We start from the raw sequence: 17,919 nt of genomic DNA, 5'->3' as shown, positions 1-17,919 counted from the left end.
GCAATGGGTTATTATCCACAAATAGCCCCAATCTAACAACACCCACACATCGAACTGGGGCCAAAAACAGACTTTATTTTAAGTGTTCTATACAGCTATATTGTTTATTCATTTTTATTCTAGAATTGATGCATGGGGGTGATTCTATAGTAAAAGTGGTTCTACCTCCCCCTCTTACCTATGCAAGAATAAAAAATGGAAAAAAGACACAGCTAAAGTACTGTCAGTTTTAGCAGATTTTTTCAGAACAATTTTCAGAGCAAGGGGCTTGATTTTGAACCCAGCATGTCTCCTCTCAGAAATTAAGTTATACATGTTGTTTGCAAGCAGTGGCTGGACATCCCACCTATCAGAGATGCTGTGGTAGCACGTATCCTGCACTGGTAGATGGGTGAGACTAGATGGTCTTTGAGGTCACTTCTGGTCTACGATTCTATGTCTGTTCACTAAGATAATTTGCCATGCTATCTGTGCACACACCTTTGCAAAATTCTGACTTAAAATGAATCCCACCTCAAAAAAAAAAAAAAAAAAAAAAGCAGGTGCAAGATTTTTCATGAAGAGTGGATGTGAACGGAGGGGAGGGGATGACAATGGTAGACAAAACACTTCCCATTAAAGTTGACCTACACCAAGCCAAAGGTCATCCCTGTGTTTACAGTATGACTAAGTGCAACTGTTAAATGTGAAGTCAGACTGTCTCCCGGCCACTGCGACTGCGCCAGTTCACAGCTCTTTTCACTATTTTGGCAAACAGTCGGTCTTGACAATTGTTGTAATTGTCCAGAGAGCTTCATCTCTTCGGCAGTATGAAATGTAATAAAAAATAAGCAAACACCTGCATATACCCATGAGTAAGAAGGCAAATGCATAGTAGGATGAGTGATCAGTTGAGTCTCTGATTCTTTACAGATAGGAGGTTTGACCATTTTTACCTAGGATTAAAATAGAGTGGGGGCTTCTTCAGTATTCCATGGACTACTTCCAGGCACTAGAATTTCAAGTAACAATATGTGCCAGATCTGTGTTCACTTCAATACTTATGAAATTTGTGCTAGATTTTGCACAAAACACTTCTTTTCCTCAATCCATTTTCCTATTGTTGAATTTAACTGTTATACCTATTTTTGTAGTTATTACTCCTCCACTGATCACCATCATCAACAACAACAACAGTTTGTATAGCACTCCCATATGCTCAAAGTTTATCACATTCATTATCAAGTTGGAATCCTTACAACTCCGATGTAAAGTGAAACTATGTAGTGGCTGGGCTTTTTTCTCTCAAAATGCAGCATTCCAAACTAGAAAGCTCAGATTCTGAAGCTGAGCTAGCAGAAGAGGAGGCGGGATGGAATGAATTTCTGAAATGCAAGGTTAATGAGCAAGGTTAACCATGTGGTGGTGGCGGGGGGGGGGGGGGGACACTGTAGAACAAGAAGAGTCAAGGGAGGGGCATGAGTTTATCAGCTCAGGGGTTCGTTGTCAAAGTCAAATGAGTAGATCAATTAATTAAGTAACATCCAGCGTTCTTGTTGTCTGGCCCACAAGCAGCACAGACCTCCCTGAGGGCAGAGCTAGTCCCTTTTGGAGGAGAAGGAAGGAGGGGCATTCCATTGAGAATCAACTCCTGACATTGGGCAACAGCTAACTCCACCAATCAGAGGGATCATTATTGGGATAGATGCTACTTGTTAAGAACTTATTATTACTCACAAAGGCAGCCTAGCTCAATGGAAAACCATATTTTCAAAGCCTTTCTTCTTGATCTGTTGGAAAAGGAGAGGGGAGAAACAGGCTCACATCAGCCAGCATTACTGTGGATGTCAATATGGTGCTATTTTCAGAGCCTCATCAAGTAATCTTTGCTTCAGGCAGCTTCACTGCTAAGCAGCCACAGTTTTAATGTTGTTCTTTTTTATTGCACTGTTTTTATTGTTCTATCTGTTTTATCTTTTTATCATTCATCACTCTGGAATCTGTCTAGCTATGGAGTGGTATGCAAATGTTACATAAATAACTAAAACAAATTACCTTCATGCAGCAGGTGGGTTGCTCAGGCTGACAGGAGGGAGTTATTTGCCTAAGTGCATGGAGGGCACTATCTAGTGTGCTCGCCCTCAACCCTTCACATGGGAAGATCACAGACCTTCAAAGTCCACCCAGCATAGAAAGAACTGTGCTGGCTGTGAGAGTGCATTTTCTGAGGCTGGAGCTGGGACTCCAACCTATCCTATGCTCCCAGACTACTTCAGGAAGCCAAAGACTCAGCTGTTGGTGGGTTTATGGCAGAAGCAAAGGTACTCCTTGATATAGCTCAAGCTCTTATTAGAGAACATTCACCAGGACTGGGATTCAGGAGATCCAGCTAGTAGCCCCCTCTCAGCCATGGAGCTCACTGCGTGACTTTGAACCAGACACAGACTCTCAGCCCAACATACCTCACAGGGTTGTTGTTGTGAGGGTACAAGTGAAAGGAGAAGAATTACATAAGCCACCTTGTGCTCCTTGAAAGGAAAAAGGTGGGATATAAATATAATAAAAATAAAATTCTTACAACTGCCATGCTCATCTCTACTCTATTTAGAAATAAACCTTTAAGAGCAGCAAGGTAGACTCATTCTATTTCAATCTTAAGTAAAATCTATCCAAATATTTTAATATGAGTGGATAGCAAACAAAGCTTTTACTCCATCTGACAAACCATTACATGGCACAAAATATGCTACTAGACTGTGTTTGTGGGAATGTTGTACTAAGGTGAAAATGCAGATGGGGTACAACTATTATTACCTGCGCAGCAAGGCCCAGATAAGCTTCTTAGCAACGACACCAAATAATTTCTATTAATGATTTAAACAGAGACTAGTGGAATCAAGTCCTGCATATCTCTGAATGTATGTCAAGTAAATTAAAAAATAACACTGTAAAAGAGTTTTAGAATTTCCCACTGTAAACTGAATTGGTAGGTACTGCACTTTGGTTGCATGCTGAATGCCTGTTTTGCACAGGTGATGGTTCCTGAGAAATTCTTCTGGTGGCTTTTCCAGTCCTTCTGTCATGCAAGGCAAATAGAGTGTGGTTATTTCTGGCAGCAAGGCCTGTGGGACTTGCCAGACGACGAAGCAGTTGTGTTTGGGTCTCTGTGGGCCAGAAGCCCCAAGCTGACACACAAATCATCATGAGTTCTGACAAGCACAGCATGCTTTCCCAATGGTTAAAGGCAACAGACATGCGAGAAAGCCCAGAGCAGGCTCATCAGAGCAGCCTGCCTCTGCCCAGAGGAATGCTTAGTGCAGCACAGCGGCTGTCATGTGGAGAGGGGAGAGCGTATGCAGAAGTGGCAGCAAGAAGAAAAATCGCTCACCTGCCCATCAGCCTACAGATTCATTCAACCCTGGCAGATGGGTCAAAGCAAGTAAACAGGTTGCAAGAACTATTAGATCCCAACAGGCAAAGAAGTGCCTCTAGAAAACTATTCTGATGATTAATATCAGGCCTCATTGCTGTTATCCTTGCACAGGGATAAGTCATCCACAGGGGCCCTGCTCTGTACTGTGTGGCTTAACTTCACTGCATTCATGGGTGAAGTCTTAACGAGACACCCAGGTAGGTGCCTCCTATGCAGGAAACCTCAACTACCACACATTCACTTCTTCCAAAATCATCAGGTGCATGTACTGAAAGGATTTTAACTATCTCTAAAAGGAAATCCCAGGGTTCTAGTACAAGGTAAACTGGTTGTAATCTAGGACACAAGCAGAGGGGATAACAAACATTCCCCAGCTTTCAGACATTAGGGCCACGAGCAGCTGGGGCAGAGGCTGTTGCCCTTTACAAATGTATTTATTTGGAGGATTTCCACTCTGTTCTTCAATCAAATGCCCAAAGCAGCTTACACAAGATCTGGGAATCCAGACTGAGAATTCTTGCCCCTGGCCTGATTCAGTGTTTTCAAGAAGGCTGTGTGTGCGCATGTGCACAAACATAGTCACAAAGAGGTTCCTGAAATCAAGGAGGCTTGCCTCCCACTTTGAAACTTTACACAACCTAATACACCAGTCCAAAATGCTTTGAGAAACTGGCTGATAGTGCCCCTGGGGGCAGCCACTTTTTTCTCACAGGAAGGCCCCTGGGAATAATGCAATGTCAGCATGTAGTGCAGCCTGGAGCTGTGGATAAACTTCTATAAGGAGAAGGACACAGACACACCACGCTTTGTAAATACCCTTCCCCAGTAACCAAAAGTGAAATTGAGTTTTGCTTCTTCTATAAAAGCTCTCTCAAATATCAGATAGACCTGAATAAGCCCCACTTGAAACAAGCAGAAATATAGAAACATGGAAACAGAGCGAGTCAGAAGTGGTTTCTGACCCCCGACTCCATTCACAACATGCCTCCCATGTGCATGTCTAGCCTATTCTTGAACACCCTCACTGATGGGGCCTCAACCACCTCCCGTGGAAGCATATGCATATAAACAGTTTTTTTTTTTTAAAGTTAGCATAAAAAACAGCATTAAAAACACCAGCAGTGAACCAAGTTGAGAGGTTAGAGCTGGGTGTTTGCTAAGCTTCCCTGATGGGCTGTATTCATGCAGAGGGAATATCAAAATATCATTATTTTCATAGACTGTGAACAGAGTAATGAAAGAAAATTGTACACCCCTAACCTTAAAATTGACAACTGTAGTGACAGACCTCCACACATTTGTTAGCCAAGACTGTGCTGTATTTTTTTTAAGAGAGAGCACCTCGGAGCTTTCTTGCACCTCTGCAGAGATACTGCAGCATTTGAAAACATGCTTCTGTCTCTTAATTCCCCTCCCCGAGGCTTGCCCAGATCTGTGTGTCCCAGCACAGCACAGTACTAGACACCTGCTATTTGGTTAATGGGAACTGTGGGGACCTGGTCCAGATCAGGGCCATAGAAGAGGATTCAACCCTTTGCCCAGCCTGACCCTGATCCAGATCTGGCCTCCTCAGAGCTGCTATTTACTCATTTGCAACTATCAGTTGTGTGATTCTTGGTAAGTCTCTTTTTGCCCCCAACATACTAGAACTGAATGTGTATGGTGATACGGATTTTGCGTAAAAATCTGAATGAGAAATTCCCAGATAATTCATTTGCATAAGAATTTTTCAGTGGGCATGAGAACAGGGGTATCTGCTAGACAGTCCATTTTGGCTTCCAAAAGGTTTTTGGCAGAGTCTCCTGTCAGACTCCTGAGCAGTCATAGTAGCCAGAGGGAAGGTTCTTCCATGGATTTGTAACTGGTTTAAGAATAGAAAGCAGAAAGTAGGAAGAAGTGGTAAATTCACGTAATGGAGGAATGTAATCAGTGGAGCCTCAAAGGCATCTCTAGTAGGACTAATACGTCTCCATTGTTCCACAATGCTCTGGAATGCACAGTGGGCAGAAAAGTGGTCAAGATTTCTGATCACACAAATTATTTTGGCTGTGATGAGTTTCCAAAGATTCTCTTCAAACTGGGAGAGTGGGGATCAAAATGGAAAATGAGATTCAATGTAAGTAACTGTAAAGTGATGCACTTTGGGACAACCCCCCCCCCCCGAACTTCTGGTATAAGCTGATGCAATCTGAGCCAGCAGTGACTGACCAAGAGGAGATTTTAGGATTGTAGCAGATGCCTCAATAAAAGTATCAATCCCATGTCCATCAGCTGTGAAGGCAGCAGACTCCATGATAGACATAATAGCAAATGAGCAGAAAACAACACTGCCAAGTTCATACTCCTTACGATCACATGCCATATAAAAATCCATGGGGTGATCACATTCAATGGGTACAATTCTGTTTGATGCACAATTGAGTTGGGAAAAAGTGCAGAAAGGGAACTAAAACGATCAAAGAGCTGAAGCAACTTCCTTAAGAGGAAAGCTTACAACATCTCGGATTCTTTAGCTTGGTAAAAAAAGGCAAGTAAGGAACAACATGACAGAGGTGTACAAAATTATGCAAGGCATGGAGAAAGTGCACAGGAAAATGCTCTTCTCACTTCTCTCATAATACTAGAACCCACAATGCTGATTGGTGGGAGACTCAGGAAAGCTAAAAGGAGCTATTTCTTCACACAGCACACGGCTGAACTATGAAATGTACTTCCATGAGATGCAGTGATGGCCATCGGTTTGCATGGATTTAAGAGTGCACTGGACAAATCCATGAAGAACAAGGCTGTCAATGGCTATCAGTCTTGATGACTACATGCTACTTCAGAGGCATGGCAGTATAACTATGTACACCAACAGCTGGGGAACTTGGCAGGAGGGTGTTGTTGCATTCATGTCCAGCCTGCAGGATTCCCATAGGCAGGTGGTGTGGAAAGAATGGCAGACAAGATGGACCCATTGTCTGCTCTTCTTATCTTCTGATGTTCCAGTGCAGGGTGGGCAACTCATAGCTCTCCAGAAGTGCCAGGCTACAACTCCTGTCATCCCTAACGATTTGCTATGCTAGTCATAGGTCAAAACATCTGAAGAGCCACATGATGCCCAATGCTGCTAAACAGATCTAATTGAGCATATTTATCTTCTTGCTTTAAGTAGACACAATTTTTAAAAGTACCCTATCTTTTTGTCACAATATTTGACTTGAGATACCTAGGGGAAAAATTACAGCACTCCTAATGTGATTTAACTGTCACAGTCTATGGATGAGCGCATGCATGCAATCACATGCACACATGTTTAAAGACAACAGCACATACAGTGGTACCTTGGCTCACAAACTTAATTCGTTCCAGGACTCTGGTCGTGACCCAAATTGGTCGTGAGCCAAGTCAGATTTCCTTATAAGGTTCAGTGTAAATAAGGTTAATCCGTTCTGTAACTATTTTTTTATAATCACAAAAAATTGAAGCGGGCGTGCTGGGGGGGAGGCGGGCGCAATCGCAGGCGTGTGGGGGGAGGCAGGCACACTGGGGGGGAGGCAGGCACGGTCGTGAGTGCATTCGGGGGGACGGGTGTGGTCGTGATTGTCACCCGATGTGAAGTCCGCGACCTGAGTCAAATTTTTTCAGAAATTTCTGTTCACGACATGATTTGGTCATGAACTGAGGCGTTTGTGAGCCAAGGTACCACTGTAATGAGAAACACTCCAATTCTAATCAATGTGTAGTTGTTCCAGCCATTTTCCAGGTTCCAGGTTTGAGTGACTCCTATCCCATTTGATGAGCCCTTGAACTGCTACTGGATCCCCAACACCTTAAGCAAGAAGGATCTTGGAATTGTTGTTGATCATAAACTGTACATGAGCCAACAATGTGATGCAGCTGCAAAAAGAGCAAATGCTCTCTTGTGCTGCATTAACAGAAGTATAGCTTGCAAATCACGTAAGATTCCTTTCTAGTTGGGCCCCATCCTGAGTACTGAATCCAATTCTGGGCACCATACTTCAAGAAAGATGTAGGCAAGCTGGTGCAGGATCTGAGGAGGGCAACAAAGATGATCTGAGGTCTGGAAAGAAAGCCCTGTGAGGAGAGATTAAAGAACTGGACATGTGTGGCCTGAAGAAGGGAAGACTAAAGCGGGAGGTAAGACAGTGCTTTCAAACACTTGAAATGGTTGCCACACAGCCAGGATCTCTTCTCAGTCATGCCAGATTGCAGGACATGGAATAAAGGGCTCGAATTACAGGAAGCCAAATACCAGTTCAGCAATGGAAACAATTACCAAGAGAGGTAATGAGCTTTCCCACATTGGAGGTGTTCAAGAGGCTGCTGCACAGCTGTTTGTCAGAGATGCTTCATTTTAGAGTCCTGCACTGAGTGGGACTCAATGGCCATATAGGCCCCTTCCATGATTCTGTGATTCCATGAACCACAGAGTTATAAGGCTCTTCATCTCTCTACTTTATCCTCACCACAACAACAACCCTGTGAAGTAGCTTAGTTTGAGAGTCTGTGACTTATCCAAAGTCACTCAGTTAACTAAGGACTAGAACCTGGATCTTTTGAGTCCCAGTCCAACACCTTAATCACTGTGCTGCACTGACTCTTGACATAGTCACTTTATGATATAATAAAAAAGGTGACAGCCACCTAATGAGAAGGAAGGACTCCCTGGAGAAGACCCAAATGCTGGGAACAATTGAAGGCAAAAGGAGAAGGGGATGGCAGAGGTTGAGGTGGCTGGATGGGGTCACTGGGGTGGTTGGTGTGCACTTGGGTGGACTCTGAGGGATGGTGGAGGACAGGAGAGCCTGGCGGAATGTTGTCCATGGGGTCGTGAAGGGTCAGACATGACTTAGCAACAGAATAACAAAAAAAGGTGACTCCCCCAAAAATACACCAGTGTGCTAAATGCTAATTATAATATTCCAGAGGTGGCCAAATCGAGGCTTGGGAGTCCCATGTGGCTCTTTGAATTTACTTTGTGGCTTGTGGCTTGCTGCCCATGGGCACCCACTTGCTGCTTGCCACCGCCCACAGGCACCCACTTGCAAGTCTCAAACATCTGACATTTACCACATGTGACTCTTCTGTTGAGCAAGTCTGGCCACCCCTGTCAAATTCCCACTTGACATACTTAGGCTTTTGGGAGAAATGTTTTCCCTTTGTTAGAGATCCGTAAGTGTGCCAGAGGAAACAGAATAGGCATTAAAACTGCTTCAGTTTTTAATGTAGGCAGGCTCACAGAAAAAAGAGGTGCCACAAAATACAGTAGATGGCATGCATAACTTGAAGGGTTGTTGCTCAGGTTTTCGAATACAGCCTGAAACTGTGGGATGCAATATAAATAATATTCTGTGATTTAGCTCATTAAACTGAAAACAATTTGAACTGAGAGTAAGTCCACACTCAACATCAAAAGAACCATAATACCGCAAGAGCGTCCTCCAACACACTCTGAAGTCAGAGCACCTATTTTTTAGATCAGGTCCTAAATACTCCAGTGAAACACCTTTTTAAACTAAACTTAAAACAGGAGAATCCTCAAATCTAAGAAATGGGAACTGTATGCTGCTGAGGTTAAAAAAAGTTCACTCTGCTTGATTCTGCAAGCTGTTACTTCGGTTATTAAAGTCACAGATTGCCTATAGGTTTGGCTGCTGCCATAGAGGTGATGGAGCATGAAACCTCACTTAACTCCTGTGCCGAGATTCTGCCAGGCACTCTGACCACATTCTTACCATCACATCTTTGGCTTTTCTTGTGTCACATATAATAAAACTTGTATTTTAGAAAGACATATTTCACTGTCTAAACAGGAATTGACCAAAGCCTGTGTGCGTGCACACACACAGAAGCATTTCCTATGAGCTACCAAGATGCAAACAGACCAGTACAAATTTTGAGTTGACAAGGGTCCATATTTATGAGCAATGTACTGTGTTCCATTTGGGTCTGCACTTCTTCAAGGAAAGTATCCACTTATTGGGTGATTTGTATTTTAATGAATTCTCTGTGTTGCTTTTGCAGCACGCTAGTTAAAATGCCATATTGAATAACAGCAACTCCCTCCTAATCCACACCTTGCACTGCCATAAAACCCACTCTCTGGGTTTTAAATCATCAGATACAAATGAGAGAGAGAGAGAGAGAGAGAGAGAGAGAGAGACAGACAGACAGACAGACAGACAGACAGTGAGTTTGAGCATGTGGGTAGATGAGAGACAGAAAGAAAGAGAGAATGCTAGAATATGTGCATACATACCTAAATAAGATAAAATGCATGTCAGAAAGAAGTGAATATTGACTTAAGTAAAGAACTGAGAAAGAAAAGGAAATATAAAACTTGAATCAGGATCTGCTTTTTTCTTATTTATGCTTAAATAATAATTTTCTTTTTTCTTAGAGAACAACCCTGGGGACATGACTCTGGGGCCAAAGAATGGACAGGAAATACCCCTAAGAGTTGTTAAATGAAGTAACAATCTTTGAGGGTTTTTGCCCACCCAGTTTCAGAGCAGAATCCCCTTAAGAGAGTGGAATTCCAACTTTGCAGAGGGGGGACAGGGGTGTGTTGGGGTGCGTGTCCCAGTGGATGTGGAGAACATCCATGAATCCAAAGGAACCACGGCACTCTCAGCCCCCAGTCACACCCCCATATGAGGAAAGATTGAGACCAGCTCAAGAGTCTGGTGTAAACAATGGGAGGAAATTATTTATTCTCCATATGTAGTCAGAGGGAAAAAATACAGGAAGCCAGTAATACAGCTACTGCTTCTCTTAAGTCTTATATTAGGCAATGCCTAATGGCTGTCTGTATTTGGGAGAAAGTAACAATATGGATAAAGTTTGTGTTGGAAACTCTTTAATATTTATTAATGTACATGCTCTTCTTAATTATCTACCTGCTTCTTGGAACTTAATGCAATGTCAACATAAGTGGAGTTTCTGCAACATTTTGTCAGCTAAAAGATGGATACTACAATGCTGAAAGAACAAGTGGCAAATGGCACTGTGGATAACAGCTACAAACTACTTTGTCCTTCTAAGTGGCAATACTGGGGTTGCCTCATTTGGAATTAATTTGGTAATCTCACCATGGCCAGGTTTATCCTACCTGGAATGAACAGTGAACTCCTGAAGCTTTCTATACCATCCATTTAAAACCTACTGTTCATTGGATTCTAACAAGCTGCTGTTGATTCAGAACCCAGCAAAAAATGCCAAGTTTTAAATCACAACCAAGAGGCCAATTTTCTCTGGAAACCATTTTTCTGAACCAAAGCAGTAACTGATATTTTAAATGTAAGATCCATCAAATGGATCCTGTTCATAAATGGTCACCATAGAGAGTCAAGAATAAAAGTGCTTGCAGTCACTATATGACTTCATGCAACAAATAAGCAAAGATGCAGTCCTGTGCGTGTGTACTCGGAATCAAGCAGTCCCTCCTTCCAGGTGTGTGTGTGTGTGTGAGGTGGCTGTCTATGAGGACCTAAATCACATATTTGGAACCTTCAGTCAATTACGTGAAAAACAGTTTATTTTGCAAAGATAACTTAGCAACTTCTTATCTATCTTAGAAGAACATAAGAATTAAAAATTAAAAAGAGCATTAAATACCCAGGAAAGAAACACACAGACTAATCAACTGTCTACAACCCATACACATACCATAAGTTGGATGCCAGATACTTGCCACTCCAGTGCTGAAAACCTGCATTTCTGAGAGATGTGAGTGACAGGAGCAGGGCCAAGCATGTGTCTCTTTCCCACTCACTCAGCAGCCAACCTTCTGGCTTACAATTATGTGGTCGACTATGCCTGGCCCCACCCACATACAAGTGAGGCTTTCCACCACATTCGATGGCAGCTTAGGCACTGTGCCACCAGCACTAAGTGCTGAGGGGAGGGGCTGAATCAGAGTCCTGTTTTATTATAGGCAAGGGTAAAGAGCACTAGATTTAAGTACTATAAGTATTCTATTTACCAGAATTTATTAACATAGATGTCATTGAGTAATTTTTGAATTTGGGTTTCAGACAAAACCTGTTTACTAGCCATTAGAAAATCAATACATCTCTGAAAACAGTTTTTAAACCACATAATAGAAATCAAAACAAATGTTTAGTTCAAAATTTTGACTGTATTGTATTTCAGTAACATTTCCTTCTCCTGCAAAATAATGCCTATATCTACCTTCTCCTGCAAAATAATGCCTAATAATGCCTATATCTATCTTAAATTATTTCCAGGCCAATTTAAGAAAGAATATTCTCTGTTCAGTGAAGCCCTTTTTGCTGGATTATTTTTCCTTCAGCATAATACATGCCTCAAAAACACAGGCTCAGTGAGACCTTCTATTCAATCTCATATCTGGTATTCAGGTAGGGGCAGCACCAAATTTTAAACTATTTTGAAGCTCTGATTAGCTGTAGCATCAGGTGCCATTTATATTTGAAAATCAGCCTTTTTCCTACTAGAAGTGACATCATCACACAGCCAGCCAGATGTGTGACATCACTGAAGGCAAACTAGGCAAACGAATTGGGTACAATTCAAACTAAATTCTGAACTGGCTTCAGCTGTTACCAATACAGTTGTCACATATGGGCTATGCAGGCATTCATCTGCTTGCGTAAATGGCTAACGTGTGTAGAGGAATACATGCACGTAAGCTCACACAAGTGTGAACACCTAAAGGGGGCTCTGTAAATGTGTTCAGCTGAACCCTCTTCAGACTTTAGCACTCAATATGCAATGCTCTAACCTGGCGTGATGTGCTCAGAAATGCTTTTGTGCATGTCCACTTCCCCCTATGCAGTTTAGCCCTACATGTGAACAAGCAAATGCCTTCACAGGGCTCTATCCAGACCTGATCATCTAGGTTCTAGGCTCTAAGAAGCAGCATATTGTTCAAACTAAACATGATGGCACACAACAGCTTTTGGGGATCCTTCAGGAAAACTGTGGTGCCTGCTAAAGTTCCTTCTTCTTGCCAAAAATGTTAATTTGGTTTGGCGCCCATCAAATATATAAGCTCAGCTGGTTTCTAGGTTGGTTAAAATAAAACTGGGGGGAAAACATAGGTGGATGTTTTAAATAGCCATAGGTAAGAATCCCCAGGACTTCAGATTTCTTTCACTTTCTCTGTGTCCAATCTGTTTCAAATAGTGAAATCAGTCTTTTGGCTTGCAAACATAATAGCCAAGCTCATAGTTGAGACAGCAAGATATAGACATGGATGCTACAGAGAAGCCACAACAATAAATTGTCAGTGTGGTAAAATCATAGTTTTAGGAATAAGCACAATGCTGCACAAGCCTTCATAAAGAGCAGCCCTAAATAAATATGCATGGCTGAATTACCTGCATGTATATTACCAACAGATGATAAGGAAATGACCCTGAAGATAAGCAGCCTTGCCTGTTTCCACTTCATCTGCTTTGTTTTTAACATTTTGGCCTCAATTTAGAAAGAATAATCTAAAAGATTCCAGTCATGACTGCTACAAAAAACCTTTCCCTAACCAGGCTTGCATTTGCTTCAACTTTTCACTTGGCAACAGTCTACATTTTGAAACAACAAAAAGCCTATAATCCATCATCACCATGGCCTATAGAAGCCCATGGTTCTGTCTCTTACCTGTAATCTGACTCTGTCCTTGTGGATTAAAAGGGCTTGGTGCAGAGTTCAGAGGGGGCCGTGGGCTCTGAGTCGGGACCCCTACTCTCATACTGGGATGAGGAATGCGCCCTAAATCACTGAGACGCTCAGAGAACAAACTAGGCTTAGAGTCATCAAGCTTCTGTCTGTGCCCTGGAAACAGCAAATCATAAAATAAAAGTGTTGTTAGAAAGGCTGAACAACGTACTGTTAAATAGCTATTTCACCATTGCAAGGACTAAATGAGTCTGAGATTTAATCTAGGGCTGGTACAGATAGTGAAGTATGGACAACTTTGCTTATGGCAATATTCCTGCATGGAAGGTGCTTTTGTCATTAGCCTTACACATGAATAAATCACTGCATAATCTTCACAGCAATTTACATGAATGCAAGGCTGTTACAAGGCAGAATCTACAGGTCGGGATTTCGTGCTCTGTCAGTGTCTTTTTGAATCCACCAACACAAACTGTGGTCAATGTGCAAAATTTGCAGGAAGCATGAGCATAGTGGGCACAAGAAAATGTGGGAGAGTCATTCCATAGCAGTCCTGTTCACTAGAAGTTAAAACCAGGCAACTCAGCTTTTAAAACCAGAACGTCCTAAATTCTTTACTTAGCTCATTACTTTGTAAACCTTGGAGGAGCAGGAGCAGGAACGGGAGCGAAATGGCCCTATCACTTGAAGCTAGGCTTGCTGAAGGAAGGAGAGAAAGAGGAGGGCATATTGCCAAGGGACAGACTGTCAACACTGTCATTTAATGCAGCTGCTGGCCTCCACATTTCTCCTCATCTTATTTACCAGAGTTCCTCACTACCTCATTTTAAACTTCTGCTTTATATTTCTATTGCTGTAAGTTCTCTTGTCTGGTTAAAGCAATTTCACTTTTTATTATGTTTTAAATTGCTGTTTCACCTCGGTATGAATACTTAGATGAGCCATGCATTCCTATACGTGGCTACTAAGAAGTTAATCCCAATAAGAACCTATTCCCAGGTAATTATGTAACGGAATACAACTTTAACCCAGTTTTCTTTTAATAAATATTAATATATTATAACATTTCCCCTTTTAGAATTTGTGCTACTGTTTTATCACATGCCTGGCATACTATAGCAACTAAAGGGGGGTATTAAATGCTGTCAGTAGGGCTTTTTTGTTGGGTTTCATTTTGCATTTCCTTTTTCTGTGGAGTTGTCTTGTCCAGCATGGAATGAGGAAGGCAAACACTGTAGTAATATGGACTGACAGATCAGACCCTTGAAAAAAGTTTACTCTTTCCTTAGCAGCATTGGTCTTATTCCACCAGGGCAACCTATTCCCTCCCTACATCAATTAATACTTAACATTTCCCTTTTCCAGTTGAAATTCAATCTTGTGTGGCTACTGAACAATGAGCATGAATCCTAATCAGCTGTTTTCTTTTTTCTTTTGTTGAGAGGGCAGCCCCCTTAAGAGTTTTTAATTTTAATTTTGGACTTCTATAAACTTCAGAGTTCTCTCCCTCTTATTTTCATTGGTCCCCTTTTGGCTGTATTTCTGTTCACAGTAACCACCTGAGTTTGCTATTAGAGGGGGCGATGGGCAATTGGCAATCCAAGGGCCTAACATTGCCTGCAATGGCTTCCTGTCAGTCTCATAGCATGTTCCCAGACAGAAGAATTTGTCCTGAATAACCTTCAACTACTTCTTTCCAAGTTGTCTGAGTAAAAAAAAAAGTTCCAAGTACTGAACCAAAAGGAATACATTTTAAATAATATCTTAGATTACTTTTCATGAGAAACCAAAGTTTATTAAATAACAGAACCCTAACTATAACTTTACTGACTCATGGTCTGCCCCTTAAGTCCCTCAATATAGCTACAGTGAAGTCTGAATGAGGACAGATGGGATCATTCCCCTACCATGATGCCCCCACAGCCAGAGTGCTTCTTCTGCCAGCAGACCAGGTGCTGGATTACATATAGGAACAAGGATGTCTGTGTGCATGGCTCAATACATACATTTGCATGATCTCTACCCCGTAAGATGAGACCTGCTGGACCAGGTCCCATCCTGAAAACTACATTTCCTGGGGCTACACACAACCTGGAATGCTGTTAGTTAGTTCATCAAGTGCCAGAAGAGGACAAGATTCTCTCCTTCTACCCACTTCAATTCAAAACATTCGGGTTGAGATGGGGAGAAGACTGGAACAGGCTGGCTGGCAGAGAAGAATCTAAACAAGAGAAGAATCCAGGGGGTAGGGCTGTAATAGTCCCGTGTACTTGATTCCCATTTCCAAACACATGCACCTCTTGTCTTTCTTCCTAACGATGGAGCCTCAAGAGACCTTTGCAGCATGTGTGCCTTTCATCAGCTTAAGCTGGGACACCAACCACCTCTCCATCCGGATGGTAATCGCCCGGCCTTACTGACCTCCTGTTCAGATTGCTATGCACCTTTTACCATCCAGAAACTTTAGTTAGCACAGCACCTGGAAGCACAAGTAGTGGCTGGAATTTGGCATTACAGTCATATTATGCTCGGAGTATATCCTGCTCATTGGCTTCCAGTTCATTTGGGGGTTCAAAGGGTTGGCTTTAAGCCATGAAGCCTTTCCTGCTTGAATGCCACATTACCCAATGGACCACCATTCCCATGTGCCCCTTCTACTCATGCCCTGAGCATTTGTCAGGCACTCTGCTCTGAATGCTTCCTACATACTGGAATTTGACAAGGAACAGCTTGTGTATTGTGCTTTTTCATTCCCCCTGCACCCCTGCCCACTGTAGGATGCTGTTCTCAGAGAGATATGCCTGGCACATATTTTTTTCAGCATCAACTGAGGTTTGCTTTGTTTTTTTTAATTTTGGTTTTTTTAAAATGTGTTATGCATGCTGGTGGCCAGTTGTATCTTAAAAGTTGTTTTTAGTCTTTGTTAACCTTTGCATTTTTTCACTCTTTTGTTTGCTGTTTTTTATATTTTAGTCTTCAGTATTTTAAAATGCATTTGGTTTTCTTTACTGTTTTTAACTGCATTTTTATGAGAGCTTTGGCTTTATGGTATCTCACAAGCTGAATGAACACACTCAATCTTACCCCTTTTGTTATTGTGTTACTGGGCTTGGGAAAGGTACTGCTTGGTCTATATATGAGCACAATATATGGAAATATATTTATGTGTAATGAATAAAGCTGGAAACTGCCAAAGCTTTGCTCCTTTTCCACACTGTCATTATCTGTATATTTTTGCAGGACTGCTTAACTGTATGACTGACACATTCAATGACCTCCAGGATATAGTAAACTGCAATCAGCTACACCTTCTGAACTGCAACAGCTATTGAAAATAGCACCCACGTTCACACAGTGTGCTTGATTTGTGACATGATATAGGCAGTGGAGGTAGAGGGTGTCTCTCTACTTCCTGTCCTACCCCCAAGTAGGTTCAGCACTACAGGTTGCTTCTCCAAAGTGGAGACTGAAACACAAAGGATGAGCGGCCCCAGAGCTGCTGGAATCAGCTTCCTCTGTGGGATGCAGGGTCAAAGTGCCATCTGCCTGCAACACTATCAGGTACTCCTGATGAATAAAAGGCCTTTTGGGGAAGATGAAGTGTTTTTCCTGATATGCAGAAAAATGGGCACACCTAACATGACGCACAAGGAGTTTCATGTTAAGTGAGCCTTTTCAATCAGTTCTGGATCTATACAGAATTAACATCATGGGCATCTTTATTCTACCAAAACCATTTTTTTTCTTTCTGAAGTGAGATGGGGGAAAATACATTAAAACATGCACACAAGAGAATGTCCTAGAAATTAAATATCATTAAGAAGCTAGAAATATGAAGACACAGTACAATGACTCTGAACAGACTTTTAATGATACTATCAAAGTAGATCCATTAATATCATAACATTTCAGTTCACTGTATCTAATGAACACCTAAGATAAGAATGTTATTCTCCTACTGCTTCTTTATATTGACTTTTAGTTACACTTGCACTATCACCAGCATAAAAGATGGACACAACAACTGCACTGAAATTAAATTAATGCCCAAAGTAACTTCAATGCCCAAAATAAATGTAATGTTGCCTAATTTCCAAATCCTACTGTGTGTTTATATAGTATTGGTCTTCTTTCATATTAGAAACATAGCGAGTCAGAAGGAGCCTCCAGGGCCACCTAGTCCGACCCCTGGCTTTAGCCGGCTCTGCTCACAACATGCCTACCATGTGAATGTCTAGCCTATCCTTGAACACTTCCTCACCAATGGAGCCTCAACCACCTCCCATGGAAGCCCATTCCATGCCCTCAGAGTCCTGACTGTCAGGAAGCACTTCCTGGCATCCAGATTGAACGTTGGTTCCCTGAACTTTGCTCTGTTGGAGCGTGTCCTGCCTTCCTCTGCAGGGGAGAACAGGTCTCTACACACCTCCATATGACACCCCCTCACATACCTATATGTTGCCAAATTCTTTGTTCCTGGCACAGCAGCACAAATCTCTAGGAAAACTATGGTTAGAATCTACAACTCCACATTGCTCTATGAGAATAAAAATGGGTTTTAAAGAGATGACTTGTGAGAGTAAAAAGCAAGAGGGATGAAAAGCACACCAATAAAGCCTGGGCATGACTTTTGTCTTTTGGTAAGGGCTGGTGTTCTGCTGTGGAACACACACATTAAATTCAAAGTTCCAATTTAATTTGGCAATAGTTAACAGAACAGACAGAAAGTTGCAATAAGAGAGCAAGCCTGCTGAACTATGTTGAACAAGTCAAAAAAGCTGTTAAGATGCAGTGACAATATGTCTAAAGTGGTTTTATCAGGGAAACAGGCAGCTGATCGATTC

At 42.0% G+C, this 17,919-nt stretch overlaps 1 protein-coding gene across 6 annotated transcripts in view; it reads right to left on the bottom strand.

Annotated features, from left to right (window-relative positions):
• RUNX2 (RUNX family transcription factor 2) overlaps positions 1–17,919 on the bottom strand; it is a 287,798-nt gene that overhangs the window by 104,079 nt on the left and 165,800 nt on the right. For 5 of the 6 annotated variants that reach the window (XM_044419216.1, XM_044419214.1, XM_044419212.1 and 2 more), the window contains one exon: positions 13,058–13,231. The exons of the other annotated variant lie outside the window; for it this stretch is intronic. In XM_044419216.1, coding sequence (XP_044275151.1) covers positions 13,058–13,231 — 174 coding nt within the window. The remainder of the gene's footprint in view (positions 1–13,057; positions 13,232–17,919) is intronic. 6 annotated transcript variants of the gene reach the window in all.

Source organism: Varanus komodoensis, unplaced genomic scaffold (assembly GCF_004798865.1).
Source record: "Varanus komodoensis strain SLA01 unplaced genomic scaffold, ASM479886v1 scaffold100, whole genome shotgun sequence".
In the NCBI taxonomy this organism is placed as follows: domain Eukaryota; kingdom Metazoa; phylum Chordata; class Lepidosauria; order Squamata; family Varanidae; genus Varanus; species Varanus komodoensis.
This window is presented reverse-complemented; position numbering and strand designations above follow the sequence as displayed.